The sequence below is a fragment of the Ascochyta rabiei genome, chromosome 9, assembly GCF_004011695.2.
Source record: "Ascochyta rabiei chromosome 9, complete sequence".
Taxonomy (NCBI): Eukaryota; Fungi; Ascomycota; class Dothideomycetes; order Pleosporales; family Didymellaceae; genus Ascochyta; species Ascochyta rabiei.
The window spans coordinates 1845885-1864864 of record NC_082413.1 but is presented as its reverse complement, the minus strand read 5'-3'; the positions used below and the strand labels follow the sequence as shown (position 1 = coordinate 1864864).

General features: G+C 48.9%; 6 protein-coding genes across 6 annotated transcripts, besides 21 other annotated features; 1 reads left to right on the top strand and 5 right to left on the bottom strand.

Annotated features, from left to right (window-relative positions):
* Nucleotides 1-120: part of a dispersed repeat that runs on past the window's edge.
* Nucleotides 121-584: 464 nt separating this feature from the next.
* On the bottom strand, nucleotides 585-1748 carry EKO05_0006127 (uncharacterized protein; the record flags this gene model as incomplete). Its single annotated transcript, XM_038939646.1, has 3 exons — nucleotides 585-1277; nucleotides 1361-1510; nucleotides 1584-1748. 3 exons carry the CDS (start codon nucleotides 1746-1748, stop codon nucleotides 585-587), a joined length of 1008 nt encoding a protein of 335 aa, XP_038799134.1.
* A 960-nt stretch (nucleotides 1749-2708) lies between these two features.
* Nucleotides 2709-6829, bottom strand: EKO05_0006126 (uncharacterized protein; the record flags this gene model as incomplete). The annotated part of the gene is made up of 3 exons (XM_059636737.1): nucleotides 2709-5119; nucleotides 5260-6331; nucleotides 6389-6829. 3 exons carry the CDS (start codon nucleotides 6827-6829, stop codon nucleotides 2709-2711), a joined length of 3924 nt encoding a protein of 1307 aa, XP_059492720.1.
* Nucleotides 6830-7607: 778 nt separating this feature from the next.
* EKO05_0006125 (uncharacterized protein) lies at nucleotides 7608-9001 on the bottom strand (the record flags this gene model as incomplete). The annotated part of the gene is made up of 3 exons (XM_059636736.1): nucleotides 7608-8581; nucleotides 8650-8783; nucleotides 8877-9001. 3 exons carry the CDS (start codon nucleotides 8999-9001, stop codon nucleotides 7608-7610), a joined length of 1233 nt encoding a protein of 410 aa, XP_059492719.1.
* Nucleotides 9002-9612: 611 nt separating this feature from the next.
* On the top strand, nucleotides 9613-11286 carry EKO05_0006124 (uncharacterized protein; the record flags this gene model as incomplete). Its single annotated transcript, XM_059636735.1, has 3 exons — nucleotides 9613-9896; nucleotides 9942-10457; nucleotides 10503-11286. The coding sequence occupies 3 exons, from the start codon at nucleotides 9613-9615 to the stop codon at nucleotides 11284-11286; spliced, it is 1584 nt and encodes a 527-aa protein (XP_059492718.1).
* A 1400-nt stretch (nucleotides 11287-12686) lies between these two features.
* On the bottom strand, nucleotides 12687-12917 carry EKO05_0006123 (Ubiquitinyl hydrolase 1; the record flags this gene model as incomplete). The annotated part of the gene is made up of 1 exon (XM_038939620.2): nucleotides 12687-12917. One exon carries the CDS (start codon nucleotides 12915-12917, stop codon nucleotides 12687-12689), a length of 231 nt encoding a protein of 76 aa, XP_038799131.2.
* A 1048-nt stretch (nucleotides 12918-13965) lies between these two features.
* Nucleotides 13966-15741: a dispersed repeat.
* EKO05_0006122 (uncharacterized protein) lies at nucleotides 14058-15638 on the bottom strand (the record flags this gene model as incomplete). Its single annotated transcript, XM_038945932.1, has 1 exon — nucleotides 14058-15638. The coding sequence occupies one exon, from the start codon at nucleotides 15636-15638 to the stop codon at nucleotides 14058-14060; it is 1581 nt and encodes a 526-aa protein (XP_038799130.1).
* Nucleotides 14098-14117: a tandem repeat.
* Nucleotides 14175-15610: a mobile genetic element.
* Nucleotides 14424-15616: a mobile genetic element.
* Nucleotides 14469-15628: a mobile genetic element.
* Nucleotides 14499-15637: a mobile genetic element.
* Nucleotides 14511-15052: a mobile genetic element.
* Nucleotides 14523-15562: a mobile genetic element.
* Nucleotides 14598-15052: a mobile genetic element.
* Nucleotides 14661-15160: a mobile genetic element.
* Nucleotides 14688-15193: a mobile genetic element.
* Nucleotides 14688-15574: a mobile genetic element.
* Nucleotides 14712-14845: a mobile genetic element.
* Nucleotides 15255-15607: a mobile genetic element.
* A 139-nt stretch (nucleotides 15742-15880) lies between the features above and the next one.
* Nucleotides 15881-15990: a dispersed repeat.
* A 104-nt stretch (nucleotides 15991-16094) lies between these two features.
* Nucleotides 16095-17186: a mobile genetic element.
* Nucleotides 16845-17008: a mobile genetic element.
* Nucleotides 16851-16912: a mobile genetic element.
* Nucleotides 16854-16933: a mobile genetic element.
* Nucleotides 17187-18044: 858 nt separating the features above from the next.
* Nucleotides 18045-18277: a dispersed repeat.
* Nucleotides 18278-18980: the final 703 nt, after the last annotated feature.

Genomic DNA, 18980 nt, shown 5'->3' with positions numbered 1-18980 from the left:
ACACCTTCTTTAGGCTTTTTACACAAGCGCAAGTTATGCCCTACGTTATAGCACTTTTTACAGCATCTTTAGGTTACCTTACCTCCTTTAACACGTACTTACTTCCTTGCCTTCTTACTAGACGCTGGAGTTAACTTGACTTGGTCAAACGTAGACCCTTCATGACGCCACAGAGACCTCTTACAAGTTGAAAATCCTGCCGTCCTTGAGACCGAGAAGCAGGGCTGCAAGAAGAAAGTCAGAAAGTCAACTTTGGTCACATCGAACTTGTGGTGTGAAGACCTCAAAAATGCCGACTAAGAGCCCTCGAGACGCAGATGGAAGGTGCTTGACTGAGTGATCACTACACCTGATTGGAGGTGCTTGGATGTATCTGAATGGTTTTCGAGTCTGTCAAGACACCAACATGGATTTTCGGTCCAAGATCTTCTAAGGGCAAGACTACGCCGTTTCGCATAGCTTGAAAGGTTGGATTGTATCTCTTGAAGGCCCTTGAGTTACATTATCTTGACTTTCATCCTTGTCCAGATCTTCCTGCAAAACCCTACTCAATACGCATACTCAGTTGTCTATTAGCCACATCATCAGACCGCGGCAGCTACGCCATAAAGCTTGCCAACTCTAACCCTGTGAAGTTCCAATCCGGTCAAATCCTCATAAGCCCTTGGCCTATCCGCCGTGATGAACTGCTTCATGGGCCCAACATTGACCTCGCGACGAGGTTTGATGAAGCAAGCAATTGACTGACGCTCGGGCAAGATGCCTTCGGCCACATCTTGCATACCGATCGGCGTAGCAACCTGATGCAACCCAGCCTTGAGGTAATTGTTTGTCATATACTCAAGGCTGTTGCTGACATAAACATTAACCTCAGTCGGATGCTCATGCTGAATTGGGATGAAACTATCCTTCTTATCGCTAGAGCGGTCTTGCACCTCGAGACCACCGGCGTCGTCCTGAAACAGTAGAGTGATCATACCGAAATCGGTGTGCGGCCACGCGCGACGATACTTGCCTGTGTTGAGCTTCGCCGTCGAGATGGGCGCGTAGTAGTTCATGCGCAGCTCATCAATGATGGGGGTCTCGCAGCAGCGCTCTAGCAGTTCGCCGCTGCGTAGACCGAGGCCTTGCTCGAGGTTCTGTAACACCTCGCGCCCGACCATGTGGCACTTCACTAGCAGGTCTTCCATGAAATCGCGGTATCCTGGAATGCTGGACTCAGCGGGCCATTTGCTGGGGAACTCGGTATCGGCTCCCGAGCTATGATCGAAGTGTTCCTATACATCCATGTCAGTGATGTTCCCCCCTCCCCTAGGTTGGCTAGCAGTTGCTAAAAGCAGTTGGAACGCTTCGTCGTTACCTTTTCATCCTCTAATCCCTCGTTATTGATCATATCAAGTTTGGACGTATTCTCCGATCCGACATAGCTCCAGCCTCGCTGGGGGTCTGCATTGCGTTCGTTGGGGATAGCCGCTTTCTCCTCGTTTGGAAGCGAGAAGAACTTTTTGCTCTGTAATTGTGGATCGTACAACGTTAGTATTGATTCTCTCGCACTCATAAGGAAATGACGATATTTGGCTTACCCATTTAAATCCTTCCTCAATCGTCTCGGCAGTAATGGATGTGTTAATGAGACGCATCGCACCATGCGTTTTCAGCTCTTCAGCAATTGTAGCAGCCAATTTGGCGCGCTGTACTTCTGTACCATTGTAGAAGACAGAGAAGTCAATCAGGGGAAGAGAAGCCATTTTTTAATGTTCTGTAAGGAGCAGACAAAATGGATAGCGTAGCAAGATGATGTGAATCGTAGAGTGTTTGGAATCGTCCGTTTATGAGATATTTGAACCATGGAGAAATCGTGACCTATATAATAACCATAGGGACTGTGTTGTGGCACTGAGTTCACATGTCGTCGAGCGTACACTGCTTCCCCCCCTTTAAAAGTAAGCTTACAGCCTACTGCTTTCCCTATAATGAACTTCGGCTTTTCATAGTCATAGGAGAGATGTCGTCTAGTAAGCTATCGTATTGTCAACTTCCCGAATAATTAGGTATTGACACCTACTTGCCACATACGCAGCTAATATGATGATCTGTCGCGAGCAGATCAGCTTACACTTTTTTTACAAAATCAGCTTACTTTTCTTGCTGCAGGGTCAGCTTACTTCGGCCATGGATCCGAATACGTCTCCACTTTTTGTAATCCGCCGAGTCTAGTACTTCTAGTTACACTTGTCTGCTGATCGAGCCTCCTGGTAGCGGTCGCTTCCATGAAGCCACAAGGCGGGATCACGAACGGACAAGACTACGAAGGTTGATGTCGATCCTAGCATGACCAAAAAGACCCACCCAATGTGGGTACTGATCATTTAGAAATCTCCAGAAACCTCGGTTGGGTACCCCGTAATTATCGTCCAATTGTGCTCCCCTCCTGTATTTTCCACTCACGTCATATCTTCTGCTCGTTGTAGTCATCTATGTTGTCTGGGGAAAACGTTGGGAGTCGACATCAAAGTGCTTAGCACATGCGCAGATCCTTTTTTAACTGGGTTACTCTTGATGCTAATTTCCAAAGAATTGCAATTTCAACATGTTACCCTCGTTTCTTTTGATTGTAGTGAGCCATACAAGGGTGGTGGGGTTCAGTACATGTCACAATGTCAGTAGAGAAATCAGGTGAAATCGACATATATAGCTATGGACGTCTTCTATTTGTTTACTCCAGACCTAGAAAACACGTTTTGCCCGGCATTATTTGGACCAGAGTTGGGTAGCAAGAAGCCTAGACTGGAAAGATATTCCACGCTCTTGCGTAATGCTTGCAGAGTCTTCCTTCTAGTGCTTTCGTCTCGCTGGCATTGTAAACCGGTGATATCGCCACCTTGCCCAACACTAGGGTCAAGACAGTGGCCACTGCAACTACTGGCTCTACACCTGCGCAGCTGAGGATCACCAATTCTTCCTTTTCGTTGTTCGACCCACTCCATGACAGGCCACAGAAGATGCAATGAGCCCTTACGGGACACATTTGCATTCATAATCCGGAACCACTCGTCAGTATCAATTGCACGCAGTATCACACCCGTTCTATCAGAAACGACTTTCCAAAAATCACCCGCGGTGATGCCTTCAGTCATCCTTACAACCTCGGGTGGGCTATCTCCGTCGCACTGCCTACCAAGACAGGAATGGATGATACGTTGCGCGACTTGATCTGCACCTGCAAGACAAACCACCGCATTTTGTTCGCCATCAACAAAGGCGCCGGCTTCACATACACCTGCTGCGAGCCGCCAGATGAAGTCGTCAATGTTGGAGATGCCTTCGGTTGCTGTACCAATGATGATACCGGGCTTGACCATATTGATACGCTGGCCGGCAGCAGCTCGAGCAGAGCACCGCTGTACAAGGATATCAGATGCGAATTTTGACTGCGAGTAGCCGTCTGCAGATGAAAGACGTAGATTGTCGTCCGCTACGGCCTTTTCTGAAAGGTGCATATCACCACCCGACACGTAGGTACAGGTCTGCAGGTGTCCGTTTCCCGCCAGAACAATCTTCAGAATTTGCACCGTGCTGAGGACGTTGGTGGCACGTAGGCGCTCGTAGGTTGACGACCAATTCACGGCAGCTCCGTTGTGTATGATGTTGGTCACTGCCTCTGATTCATTGACGCATGTACCCTCCAGGCGTACCCACTGACTCAGTGATAAACCCAATCGCGGCTTTGCGAGATCTCCTAGCCATACTTCAACACGGCTCGCCAACGCAGGTTCCCACCATTTGGCTGTGGTGGCGGCTGCTACGATCCTTTCAAAGCCGACACTGATATCCTTCGCCCGAACCAGCACAATGACTTTTGATACCCTGGCGAGAGCTAACAGTTGACGAAGGATCTGGCTACCGAGGAAGCCAGTAGCTCCAGTCAAGAACACCGAGCTCTTGCTTGTTTGAATATTTGTCTTTGGTGGCATCTCTTTCTCAAGCTGCACGCTTGCCAATTCCTTGTCAAGTTTCTCAATGTCTTGCAAAATGATGGCTGCTCTGGAATGTTCTTCGGATTGCGTGATGCCCTGGTCTTGGCGACGGACGATTTCGGCGATATCCTGAACGCTCAAGTTGACCCTTCGGAACGTCTTGATTGGGATCTTGAGGCCGAAAGACTCGTTTACTGACCTCGCAAATGAGACTGTTCTCAACGAGTCGAGACCTAGATTTTCTAACGTAGCATTCTTCCCCTTGAGAGGATGTTCTTCCACCGACTCTGAGCCGCTGAGGATCTTGATTAGTATGTCACTGATCTCGAGCGCAACATTATCATCCGTGGATATGTCGGTCAAGATGTCTTTGCTTGAGCCAGAGTCGGCGTATTTCAATAGCTCGTTTGTCGAGAGGTTGCGAGCATGCTCTTTGAGTTTTGCACGGTCAAGCTTTCCGTTTGAGTTGGTGGGCAGCTTGGCGAGTGGTAAAAAAATTCGAGGAACCATGTATTCAGGCAGAGTGTCGACGAGGAGGGAGCGAATCTGACCGGTTAAGGTGCTCATCTTCTGGTCCGAGATAGAGCTTAAGTGGAGCGCGCCGGAGGATCCACCGCTGGAGTCTTTATTCAACTCTCGCCCTTCTGAGAATTGCAGAAATACTACCAGCCTCGGCCCACTATGGTGAAACTCCACCAAATCGACTGCCACTTGACCCAATCCACCTAAACTTTTTCGTATGACGGATTCTACTTCTTCGACCTCCAGTTTCTGACCTCTCACTTTGACCATCGTGTCTTTCCGCCCAACGTACATCATTGTACCGTTTGGTAAATAGCGAACGAGATCACCGCTTTTGTAAAGCTTAGAAGATGGTGCGGGGGCGTCAATAGTCTTCCTCCACAACGGGGCATCGACTAGAACTTGTTCCGTCTTCATGGGATCTCCAAGGTACTCTTTCAGAAGGCCAGGGCCCTCATAAACCATCTCTCCAATCGCACCTAATGGCGACAGGAGCTCGTGATTGTTGGGGTTTACGATCCAAGCATACGTATTTGGTGCGGGTCCAATCGGTACGATCTTGGGACAAGGACCATTGAATTCGGCCAAGAAAAATGTGGCCGACTCGGCAGGTCCGTACGCTAGGGATAAGCGGTCAGCGAAGTAAGGTACTGCTGTACAGTCGTAGCAGCTGTTCTGGGATATCGAGATCTTCCAGGGTATTTTCTTGAGCGTCGAGTAAAAACTAGGAAAGGAGCGTATCCTGCCAATGACTACTTACAATGAATCACTTTCACGCGATTGTTCCACGCATTTATATCATCGGCAGTAACAACTTCGCCTCCCATGAGCAAGGTCTGCAGGGAGGGAATGTTGTACTGTGCGAAGAGGCGCGCGAAAGAGGGGGTGAAGTAGGCCCAATTGACTGCCATCCTGTTCATGCTCTCCTCCACGCTGTTGATGCGCTCTTCATCTGAGGGAATGCATATTCGCCCACCGTAGATTAGAGGCGCATAAATCTCTATCATGCTGACATCGAATGTGAAACTCGACCACTGGTAGGTTGAGACGCCTTCCCGATCGAGATATTGTGGGCGGGCATTCGACACTATACCCGTGACCAAAGAGTTATGCGTATGTACGATGCCTTTAGGGTTTCCGGTACTACCGGAAGTGAAAGCCACCATGCAGGTATCGCTGGGCTGGACGTCTGTGGGCCGGTATTGGCGATGTTGGCGGACAAGCTCCTCGGTAGGTACCAGAACAGAATGATCTTTAAAACGGCTTTCGTATAAAGTGGAAGTGAGGACGACCGATGCGTTCAGAGCGTTGATGAGAGAGTCGTGACGGGCACTTGGGTGGCTCGGATCGAGACAGCTATACGCCGCTCCGGTTTTTAGTGTTGCAAGCATAGACACGATGGCCCAGGTGCACTTCTCGAAACACAAAGCCACCTTCTGACCTGGCCCAAGATCGTACGTCTCCATAAGATAAGCTGCAAGGTTCGAAGACCGCTTATCAAGGTCTGAGTACGACAGTTCCCCATCCCAGGATAGGATGGCTACCGCATCGGGTTTGTGGCGAAAGCCCTGTCCTACTAAATCGTGAAGCAATTTGTTGGGTACGCTTGTGGAGTGTTGATTCCATTGAGATATAGTTTCCCGGCTTTGCGCTCCGCAGATGTCCAAATTTGCGACAACCGTGTCGATAGAGGTCGTAACGATGCACTGAATAGCTGCAGCAAAGGCGTCGGCGAAGCCTTCAGCTGTAAATTTCGATACTTGGTCAGCTTTGTAAGATATCTGTGCCAAAAGTGATTCTGTGTCTAACCGCAGGAGAAGACCTAGTCCATTCTATAGTACTCATGTTAGGAAGGCGCAGGAGTAACTGAACTTTCGAAGATCACTTACTAGAGCTGCAGCTGAACTTGAAGAAGATGCTTCTAGCGCACTAGTAGCTCCTTTGGCGAACACGAGGCCTGCATTGAGATTCTTCGTAACAAAAGTGTCGCTCAAGGTTGCTGTGGCCGCATCCTGGATGAGAAGCGGTGTTATGTTATCATCAGATGGCTGGTGGGTTTCTCCGAAATGTAAGGCTGCCCGAATCGTAGCAGTAGATGCAAGCCCTGAGTTATATTTAACCTGTTGGCCCTTGGCTATTGGATAGAGTGTGTGTTCGTCACAGTCGTTTGAACGACCTTCAAAGCAGGTAAACGTGGAGGCATCAAAGTACTGATGAAGAACTGTGGCGAACGCCAGCTTTGCAATCGATACCGGCGAAACATTGTTCGTAGAACAAAATGCATGCAATTTGCTCTGTAAGGGAATTGAAATGACAATAGAGGAGGACATAATTGAGTTGATTTTCAAGGACTTCAAGACAGCAAAATGGTTGTGGAAGAGATTTTGAAGAGGGGTTACCTGTTGTTAATAGAAAACAGGAAAGAAACGCGACCCTGCGCTAGTAGGAGGACTATGAGCGTCTCCACGGTAAGGAACGTAGTAGTGCTCACAACAAAATCAGCTTACACCTGCCTGCGGTCAGCTTACACCCGCTCCTGCACTTCGCTTACACCCGCTCCCGCACTTCGATTACGCCCACTCCTGCAAGGCCCGCTACTAGGTACAAGCGCTTGTGAGGCCACTGCTCATGCTATTTTCGCTGCATAGACGGACGCATAGGTCCGGAAACCATTGTGACAGGTGACATTTGGTGTGACGCGCATGGTCATGTTGACAGTTATTAGTGGTGAGCTAGTCTATATACCGTCCGCGCACATAGGGTTTCTGCGCACCTCCTCATTTCTAGGCTAGCAAAATAGGTGGGGGTACCACGGTCTGGGTTGGAGTTGAGTTGGGGTCGCTACTAGCGTTGGTACAGGTTGAGTTGAGGCCGCACAGGCCTAGATGCTACACTCGTACTATGGTCCAGGTTACAGATGCCTCAATAAACGTGCAGCAATGGCATAGAATATGTGCGTTCGAAAACGGGTTTGAAATTAGGTGTACTCTATCGTGAACTGATGCTGAGAAACATTGAACAACACATACATAGAACGCCAGAAATGAGTGATGCTTGATAACTTGTCGTTCAGATATACCATTGGTGCATTGACTCATCCAACACTGCTCATTCTCTAAAAAGGACCCGTACTACGCGGTCTAAAACTTTGACGAAGGTTTGGATGTCTTGAAGGTTATTGTAATGAACTAGGCTCACACGGATCACACCCTCATCATCCAGTCCTAGGACGTCATGAACCGGCCTGAGCGAATAAGCACTTCCCGCCAAGATACGGCATTGAGATGTTTCGTGGATAATCTTGACGACCTTCTTGGAGGACACTCCATTAACCGTAAAAGAAACGAGGGAAACTCGAAGTTCCGGATCTGAAGACTTTTCACCGTAAAGTGTGAACCATTCTGGGTGAGAGTTGAGGTAGTCCAGCAACGGTTTGACGACGACTACTTCATGTGCAATGATGTGATTCCAACCGATGCGCTGCAGGTACCGCACTATCTCAAGAACAGCATCCTCGAACTCGTAGCAGCTTGTGCCCAGGCGGACTTTGACGTCAAGAGGGGTAGGGTCTATGTGATAATGGTTCAAGCTCGTCATGTGTCGTTGCTGCACGGAGCTTCGAGCGTACATCTGTGCGAAGTGTGGCCCAAATAGTTTATACCAGCTGAAGAAGTAAAAGTCGACATCCATCGCCTTGACGTCAATGGGCCGGTGAGGCGCCCAAGCTACTCCATCAACTGAGAGAAGGGCGCCGGGAATCGTGTGGACAACGTCTGCGACCGAGCGAATGTCATGTATAGTGCCGAAGATGTTTGATACATGACCGCAAGCGACGAGCCTAGTTTTAGGGGAAAGCAGCGGCTTCAGAGTCTCGACGCTGAGTTTGGCAGAGTTATTTCTTTTCCCTCCGGGCGGGCTCCACCACTTTATTTCTATGCCCAAGGAGCGCGCGAGAGCCACCCAAGATGTAACGCCGGATTCATGGCACAATGTTGAAACGATCATTTCCGAGTCGGAATTGAGTAAAGGGCGTAAGGAAGCGGTCAGATTGCGAATGAGACCACTGGTCGAGGGTCCGAAAGCTGTCCGTGTTTGTCAGATGGTGAGATTTGGACGCATTGCTATCTTGTCGATGCAGGTGACGACATACCAATTTCGTCAGGCTCAGCGTTCATGAAACCAGCCAGCTCCACGTACTTTGCCTTTCGCTCATCAATTTCTAGCTGGCTGGCTGCATCGCCACCAATAAAGTCCAGTTGATAGGTGGACATCGCGTTGGCGATACTTAGCGAACCGTCAGCTATGAACTCCGAACTATGTCTCCAAATGCCAATCAGGCATACAGAAAGGTAGTTCTCGCTTATTTTGAATACTCACGCTTGGACAGCCCCATCGAATACTAAACTACCCGTGGCGTTGTTGAGAGGGATTCTTTCGCCGTTCAATGCTGGGAAATGTTTTCGAACGCTCTCGACGTCGTATGGGATAGTGGTAGCCGTCATGGTCGCAAAGATCTGTTTGATATGGTGAGGGATGAATGTGACAGCAGATTGAGTATACAAGAGACTAATATTTCAGAAGTGGTAGCTCTTTAAAGGCGCAGATATTCTACTTGAAGAGCGTGCTGTATCCAGTAGCGAAGTCCAGATCGCCGGTCTGTAATACATCTCCTCATCATGCGAGATACGCGAAGAGATTGACTGCTGATTGTTGTGGAACTCGACCTCTCACCTGGAGACCAAGCGATATAAGCTGATCTTGTAAGCTGATCTTACGATCGTCAGTGTAAGCTTACCCGCGGGACGGGTGGTTGCGCATCTTTACCTCGGCACACTCATGAAACATCCTCCGAAAAGCAGGTTATTCTTGCATAGCATGCATTTGAAATCGCAGAGATTCACAATTTCTTTAAAAGAGAGTCTTCGGCTGTTCCATCTTCAAGACCCCCCTCTTACGACATACTAACACCACTCTCTGTGCGTACCTACCCTAAGCTCTGCATCCGGCGCGAGTTTTCGCGCGTCCCCACTTTCAATTCTGAAACCCCAGCACTCACGTACCAGCCTTCTAGTCCCTTTCTATTCATCGCCGTGCCTCGAGAGCTATCACAACAATGGGTTCCACCACGTATGCTGAGACAGATCAATCACTATCAAAACTTCCTGGACCGCTGAGAGACGAGCCGTCTGTTTCTACACTGCTTAGTGCAAGACCAATCAGCCCGCTAGCCGTCGGAACGGATGAAGGAAATGAGAGTTCCGTACAAAGCAAACCAGTTACAGTAGTTGTAATTACGGTTTGCGCCACTGGGTTGAACGCTTTGCTAGCTAGTCTGGTCATTATTACCTTTCCAACGATTGCGAGTGATTTACATCTTAGTCCAAAGTTACAATTATGGTATGTAAGTTCCGGGATTTATCGTATTTGAGCTTACGCGATAAGGCCGACGTCTGTCTATTCTTTGACCTGCGGGTGTACACTCCTCCTCCTAGGCTCTATTGCTGATGCTGTTGGGAGTAGGCCAATGTACCTTGCTGGCTGTGTGTTACAGACTGCCTTTACACTTGCTTGTGGTCTTGCACAAACAAGTGCGCAGATTATTACTTTTCGCGCTTTTGGCGGAATCGCATCTTCATTCCTCCTTCCCACAGCCGTTAGCATCGTTTCTGAAACCTTCCCAGATGGCAAGCAGAGAAACATGGCGTTTGCCTTGCTAGGTGGATCGCAGCCAGTTGGGTTCTCCGTGGGCCTATTGCTTGGTGGTCTTCTTCCAGATTGGAGATGGGGCTTTCACATAGCTGCAATCATCAGCGGCATCGTCTTTGTTTTGGCATTCTGGGCGCTCCCCCTCAGGAACCAGAAGAGGTCCGACCTATGGACGCACTTGAAGCACAAAGTAGATTGGGTCGGCATTATCATTGGAAGCGCTTCTGTTGGGTTACTTTCTTATGCATTCACGTAAGTACGTTGCATCTTATGTCGGACCGCCCGCTAACGGAGCAGAACGATAACGGATCATCCATCCAACATTACGAAGCCTGGAACACTGGTCACGCTAATCTTATCTGTCGTATTAGCCCCAGCATTCGTGTTTTGGGTTGGCCGTCAAGAACGACTTGGAAAGGCTGCAGTGATCCCAAATTCACTGTGGCGCAACCGAATCTTCACAACTATTTGTCTCGGGTTATTCTTGACCTGGGGTGCCGTGACAAGCTCAGACTCCTACCAAAGTCTATTTTTCCAGGAAGTCCAGAGTAACTCTCCGTTGCAGACGTCTCTCCGATTTCTGCCCGGCGTAGTGTCTGCGACGATCAGCACTTTAGTTGTAGGATTTCTTGCTCACAGAGTTCACGTTGGATGGGCTGTTTCATGTGGTATGTTGCTTACAGCTGTAGGTATTCTTCTTATGGCCATTATACAACCTCAATGGTCGTATTGGACATGTGCATTTCTAGCGGTTATTTTAAGTCCTATTGGCGGAGATGGGCTCTACACTATATCTAATTTGGTTGTCACATCTGTGTTTCCTCGACAGACGCAGGGACTTGCAGGAGGCGTGCTTAACACAATCACCCAACTCGCAAAGACAGTATCCCTAGCAACAAGTGGGGCAATAGCAGGCAGTGTAACGTCTCGCAGTCAGTACAGTTTGAAGACATCGCCGTTAGCTCTGATGGAAGGGTACAGAGCCGCTTTTTGGTACTTTTTTTCTTTGTCTTGCGCTACAATTTTACTTTTCGCCTGGGGCTTAAGGGGCATCGGCAGACTCAATTTGAAAAAAGCGTAGTTGGATTTCATAGGAACTGTTTCCTTCTGACTCAAGCTGTATGCATTGGTTTGCTTCTGTCTGTGTTCCAAATCTTTCCCGCTCCCTAAAAGATGACATCATAAAATCAGGCCACAGCGTGACTCCCGGAATCGCGAGAAAATGCCACACACAAAGTGTCGTAAGGAAGATCTGAGATGGATAATCGGATCTTATTAATGTCAAGACAGGGGAATGTAAAGGCAAGCATGCCGAGTACGCGTCAGGATATGATCGTGACAAAACGATCCCATGGTTATAGGGAACGCATAACCTGATCCGCACACGCTTCTGGACAAAAAATCTTGAACCTGATGATTTCAAAGCTCTCTTCTACGATGGGATCGCAAGGAGCCACGTAGCATACGTAGGGGTGTTATTCAGATGATCCTGTACTTGAAAGTCGTCAAAAGCAGTTATTGGCAGCCGGGTGTTTAAAACCGAATGGGCAGTTCCGAGATCTCACTTTGAGCTTCATGGGCCGTGAGAAAGGCGAGTTCCCAGTAATATATCGGTGAGAACCTGAAAGAGTATGAGTTTCTTGAAACAAACAATATCAACTCTTCGCGCACAGTGCTTTCGCCGACAACCAGGCTACACTAATCACTTCACTGGGTGTCGGGTAAGCTTTATCGGGTAAGATCTGTTCCTGACGGCATACATGATTTGCTTACTGACTTCTGTGACGGCAGCTTGGTCAGTAGGTATCTCTTAATCTTAAGGTGTAATTAAACAGCATGGGCGCGACTAGAGTCCCATATACAGCATGTCCCCCCCTTATTCTCGTGTAGGAAGATCGAAGTAGCCGTCATGCTTCCACATATCTCTTTTCGGGGAGGAAACAGTACTTTTTATTTCAACTAGGTTTCCGAAAGTAGCATCGTGCATCCACAAAGCGTGATACAATCTTCAGCCCACCTGCGAGCCAGTGCAATGCAGCTAAATCCAAGAAATTTCCTCCCTCCGTTCGTGTTCAACTTGATGATTCGCTTGATACCCATCTCTAGTGCTTGGGGACTGAGAACGTCTTCATCGTCAGAAAGTGCTCCTCTATCTAGCGGGCCATTTCTAGATCCTTCAAGCTCCCATAGCTTCCCGCCACTTTTGACAAAACTCACAAAATGCCCGCCCTCTCGCTCACCTGTCACATCCGCTTCACTGTCGCCAGACTGCTCAACTGACTTGTGAGCACGCTCGAACGGCTCGCTGTTGTATAACATTTCGGCGCGTTTGGTCACGTCTAGAGGTGTGGCGTGGCTTCGTATCTCTGCGAGACTGGAATTCGGCATGATGAACTCGGCGGCTTGACTGTTGATTAGACTGTGTAGTACACCAATCGACCCACAGGCATGACCGATAGTCTGCTTGAACCATATGACGGGCTATTCAGGGCCAGAGCCCACATAGGGACCTTTTTCGGCGTCTTCGACCTTGCGGCTCCGATCCCAGGCTGATGTAAGAGGAATGATGACCAGTAGAGCCAAAGCAGGATGCGGGATATGTGCGAGTAGTTCAGGCTCATCTAGAGAATACACGTCGTAGAACTGGAGCTCAGCCGACAGGCCTAACGTCGCTGCAAGCTGGTTCATCACGTCGGGGTTGTTCTCTGACATCTGTGGTTAGTATCTGCCCAAAAACTAATACACTCTAACTGTCTAATTCTCCTGCCAAGCATTACCCATCTCTTCGTTTCCATTTTGAAGACTCAACAGATGCACGAGGCCGAGAAGTCGGTCAGGCTGGCAGGAAGAAGCAGAAGACGGGATCGCGGGATCTGGTTTTACAGCACTTGTAAATCTGGGCTCATCGGCCCTTAAAAGAGTCATGGATGGGCTGCGTAGTTGACCTTATAGGCCTGCGTCTATGTGAGAGCACTTTAATGGTGCCCGCAGTTATTGGTTGTTTGCAAAACGTTACGACCACCCCGTGACCAATGAATCAACAGTCACATCGGTAAGTATTGTCCCCCCTTGTCCTTTCCTTTTACGTATTTTGCGGATCGTAGCGTGTACGTAGGTTTCGATACCTAGGAACGCGCAATTTTAAATTTACCGACCAAATTGTCCGATCTAAGGACAATAACACCGCTTACATGTTGGGGTACGCCAATTGTAGCAGGTGCCTAACAAACTCATCAAGGCTTTACTCGGTCTCCTTGCAAGGGATTGCACGCTTTTCGTACCCATTCTCTCAAAAGCTGCTGCATTCTTTCAGTTACGAAGCAGAGAGGTCACAGGCATCAATCTCTGTCTCTGCCTTCATTTACATGGTAATACTAGTCACACTCGACGTCTTCCTGGAGTTCCCTTCCGTGGAATATCGACTTCGTAGTCGGCAGTTTGTTTCCGGTCTGACATGGGTTTGAAACGCCTGCCATCGAGAACATCACGACAACACTCTGCCTAAATGCACTAACAACAGCTACTGCTCCAACTGATTCTGTATAGAGCCAAACGTTCTTTTGAATGTCTCTAAATGGCATATGGCGTGATTCAAGTAAGGTAGGTGACATACCTGAGTACCAGACAGAGCCCTAGGCACACTGCCGTCAGCTCTGACGACTTCAGATCTCCCGTCCATGCATCGAAGCACTAACTATGCAAACAAAAGTTTCTCCGATGTACTTTCCATGTCACGAGCAAGATTTCGGCGCCGCTAAGATCGGCCCCCTAGTGTTCGGCCACCCCTAGTGTTCGGCCACCTCACCCAAGTAAGCTTCACTATTTTGAGTCGTGATTTTTCAACAACAACGATTACAATTGCCACTCTGTACACATAGACTGAAGCGTAAGAGCTGCTGCTGCTGCTGCCGCCTTTTTAGCTTCGTCTTCTCCTTGCCGTGATGCCTGCTCAGCTTGTAATGCTGCTGCCCGATCTATAGCAGCCTTAATCGCCTCAACGTTGCTATAGCGCTCATTTGGATTAACTTGAACTCGCTTTCTTGAGTGAGTAATAGTAGCACTATCTAATTGATACTTGAGGCGTTGATTTTCAAATTCTAGCCGAGCTGCGCGGGTGTTGGCTCTGGCAATAGCCTTGCCTGCCTTGCCAAGCATCAGGCGTGTGCTCCGTGAATGAGATTCTGATAGAATAAGCTGCTGAGCCTTGTACAAGGCCTGTGAGCTCTGAGGCGTGGCAAACACGTCATCTGAGGCTTGAGTAGATGGTGGAGGAGTGATAGGCCGGCCTGATACTTGAGATGAGAGCAGTACAAGGTCTGGGTTGTATGGGCAGAGGCCAGCAGCCTTCCACCCGGCTCGTATGACTCTCTCAGATAGTCCCTCATCTCTCGCCTTATTGTATGATGTGACAAAGCGCTCCTTCTTGATAGGTGCTGCGTCATCAAGTGCTGAGAGGGCTCGGATCCCGCTACGGTAACGAGATTTGAGTACTGAGAATGGAGCCAGATCTAGCGGCTGGAGGACGTGTGACGCGTGAGGCGGGAGGTATAGGAGATAGACCTTGCTCTGCTTACAGAGCCACATGAAGTCTATCGGGATATGAGAGCCGTGGCCATCCAGTATAAGTAACCGCCAGCGACCGGGTTGAGGTGTAGTTTGAGGCAGAAAAATCCGCTTCAGCCACTCAGATCCAATAGCATTTAACGTCCATCCATTCTCTGACGTTGTATAGAGCCAATCAGGTACCCCTTGTGCTGGGAACCACGTGGATTGTAGATGCTTGCCTTTGAAGATGACTAGGCATTGAAGCTTCTTGCCAACGGCTGAGATGGACTCAATAATAGACACCCACTCACGATCCTCTGGGGATTTGACGTAAGCCTTCTTCTTTGACGAGCTAGCAACCACACGGGAGTTGCTACATACCCCAAGGCCTACCCCAGTCTCATCCATGTTCCATATGTCCTTATATTGTATACCCAGCTCAATCCGCGTACGCTCAAACAACTCTAGAAACGCGCGTATAGTCTCATAGTTGGCTGCTGTAGTCCTTGCGCTCTCAATCTTTCGGCCAACTATAGAGGCGACGCGTGGGTTACGCGTGATGAAATGGGTTACCCATTTATGCCCGAGTGGCTCGTAGTCGCCGTTCATGTGGAGGATAAGGGTAGCCATTTCTCGTACGCGTGGATGGGAGGGTGGCTGTGCGCGTGAGTCCTCTTCAAGTATCCAATTTACTAGAAATTGCTCTTGTTCTGGAGTCAATCGCTGCTGTTGATGATGAGCTATCGCGTTGGGTTGGCGACTGCTGAGGCGCTCTTGGATCGTTGATCGGGGGACGCCATAGGCCTTGGCAGCCTGCCGTTGGCTTGTAAAAACACCAGAATTGAGATCAGCGATAGCAGATTGTATAGCCACTTCACGGGGATCCATTTTGATGGCGTGGCGTTGAGAGTATAGAGCGTCAAAAACAGAGTAACGCGTTGTGTTGGGTGGCCGAACACTAGGGGTGGCCGAACACTAGGGGGCCGATCTTAATTGCATGTTTCCGTTCGCCACAGAGAGCGCAGCATCGCCAGTTCCGTTTCATGCGTGTGTTGATTCGAGCGACGACAGGGTGCTCACGTCAACGCCGGCTGAATGATGCACGTTGCTGCGGACCAAGCAATGCACACTACTATAGTTACAGGCATAAGTAGTGTGGGTGGGTCCGCACAGCAGGGGTGCAAACCGGATTACGCGGAATGGCTCTACGGACAGGATTACACCAAATCCTACCTAATTTTCTGTGCTGACGTGTCTCTGCCCACACCTACAGTTCATCAGAATGTCTACTCATCCCACATCAACTCAGCCGGCATCCCCGCCATCCACCTCCCCCGCCACCGGTACCTATCGCGAGATGAGCGTCTCTAGGTGCAGACTCTCGCCCTTACTGGCCATACCCACCAGTCTATGGTCAGCCTTCTCAAGATAACAGAGAGACAAGTTGGCTACGCAATTGCTAGCGAGCAGGTCACTCTAAGACGCCGAGAAGGTCGCCCGCGTACCCTCACAGAGGCTTAAGTTAACAAGCTTGAGGCTTTTGTCTTATCGTCACGACGCACGCGTCAAATGACGTACTTCACCCTTGCTAATAGTCCTTTTAAGGCCTAGGGTGTGACAGAACACGTTATCCGCTGGGCCTTACAAAGAAGAGGGTATGCACGCAGAGTTGCTATTGCTAAGCCATCTCTTACTGCTGATGTAAAGGATCTCCGCCTTAAATGGGCAACCCAGCATCTATCATGGGAGCCTTGGTAGTATTGAAGGATCCTGTGGAGTGACGAGACCTGTATAACTGGGGGAAGGCACCGCAGAAAATGGGTTACAAGGAAGGCTGGAGAGGAGCTTAATCCTACCTGTATACTGGATAAGGTACCTAAGAAGCGTAGGTAGATGTTCTAGGCTTGCTTCTTTAGGTATACAAAAGGTCCCTCCCTGTTCTAGGAGAAGGAATTAAAGAGTGTTAATAAGGAGAGGTACTGTCAGAGGATTGTCCCTCTTATTCACGGGTGGCTTACTCTTAACCTAGACCTTCAATTCATGCAGGATTCTGCCCTATGTTATGCAGCAGGTTACACCCTTAACGAGCTCTAAGAGAGAAGCATAACACCTATCTACTGGCCCCCATACTCACCAGACCTTAACCCAATTGAGGAGGTCTGGAACAGGATGAAGGAATATATAGAGTACTACTACCCTGACCTACCTGCAGGGAGGCAGCGTAGCTATAATGAGCTTAGGGGTATTGTGAAGGAGGCTTAAGGATTAATAACCCCTAAGACTCTCTAGGAGATCATAGGTACTATGCATGACTGTTGCCAGGCAGTAGTTAACGCGTAGGCGGGCTAAGTTATACAAAGTACTAAGATTTGTATATAAAAGATGACAAAGCTGAGCTCAAAATACCCGAATATTACAGCCGAGCACCCCTGCTAACCACAGTAGCGTCCATCGCCCGCCCAGACGCTTCGAGACGGATGTGCATGCCTATTTCAAAGAAGCTTCGACGACTTGACTTAGCCGATCGGCGACACTACGGACGCTCTCAAGCGGTGAGGCCCTTGTCCTTGGCCGGATCGGAACATTGATCATTTCTGTGGCATCGAGAATGGCGGGATTTGTCAGATCAGCTTCACACTTGTTTCACGACAATGCGGAAGACGTCTTAACAAGATCAAGAAGAGAAAGGAAATTCCTTGCATGCCGGGTGGCATTAGTGGACAGACGGCACCGCTGGGAACGATCGTTTATGAGAGACATCGTGCAGGTGACGGGAAGAGGATGTGCGGGACGTGCGCGGCCCGGCGTGGAGCACGGAAGTGCGGTTGTCGGTCCACTGGTCCATGGGCCGCATCGTCGTACAAAGGGGTTCCTGAATGGACTGGAACACGAACCTGGTAGCACTGAGTATTCGGTGATCTTCTACAAGAGAAAAACCCCGGATGGGGCAAACCGAATTCCAATCCGTTCAGGCCTGGGTATCAACGGACGAGACAAGGGGGGTGCCTGAACGGAGTGGAATTACGTGCCGCTTGCACCGAGCATCTAGTGATCTTTTACAAGAAGAAGAACCCAGCTGCGACAAATCCTGTTTCTACTCTGTTCAGGCACCCCCCTTGGAATACGACCGGCCACTCCCGCTTTGCTACAAGGGGGGTGCCTGAAGGAGCAGAAATGCAATTTGCTACAGCCGGGGTTTTCTTCTTGTAAAAGATCGCTAGATGCTCAGTGCAAGCAGCTCGTATTTCTGCTCTGTTCAGGCACGCCCCTTGTATGTACCAATAAAGCTGTGTACTATGGTATCCGGCAAAAGTAGAGTCCCATGGCCAGTGCAATGTGGAGGAAAAGCAGAGGCTTGGCAAGTCCGACTCCCAAGGTTTTCTTGGCTTTCCACCAATTAGCGGACATCTTTTCCTTTTGTTGTCTGCAAAAGCGTCTGTGCGCGTTTGTTATAAACATTAATAGACGTTTCTGCACAAGACCCACCGCACTGTCCATGGGACTTTACTTTCGCCGGATACCAAGTAGATTGTTAACCTCTATTCTGAAAAGAGATTAAGGTGCCTTTCGTATTCTCGCCTATTCATGTCCACCCCTTGTAGAACATCTGCTTGGGCATATTGCAGACATGCCTGAAATGACGCGTCCTGAGGCTCACGGTCTTACCTGCCCGTGTCAGCTCTATTCGGTAACTTGGACGAAGAACCACTTGGTTAACCATTTTGTTGAAGGGTGTTATAAGATAGAAGAAGAGTTTCCATCGCATTTCACGAACATATGTAGTCATATTGTTATATCTATACCTTTCTATACGCGTAGACGCGTGTTATGCACCGTTCTCTCGGTAAACAGTAGTTCACTCTTGTCTTGCTACTCAAGATTTCCACCGTTGGAAGATCGTCGCGAGAGAGTCGAAGTAAGCAATCGTTTATGAGGCATTCGCGTAAGTAGCGTAGACTACATTCGTTACAGGCTTCAATAGTTGAATTTATCTATAACTCGATTCTCTTGTGATCTAAGCAGGACATGGTTGCTAGATCTTATGCTAGAACAATTGAAAAAAGATCGCCTGACGGACTTACTCTGGCTAGTAGTACCGACTTGGAAAATCTTGTCGACAATAGTAGAGTCTCTGCTAGCAAAATTGATTGGTCAGACGTAGTCACGCACTGGATGCTGGTGGACGAGGATCAGTGTAATAATTGACAAAAACAGATGATGGACTGCTAG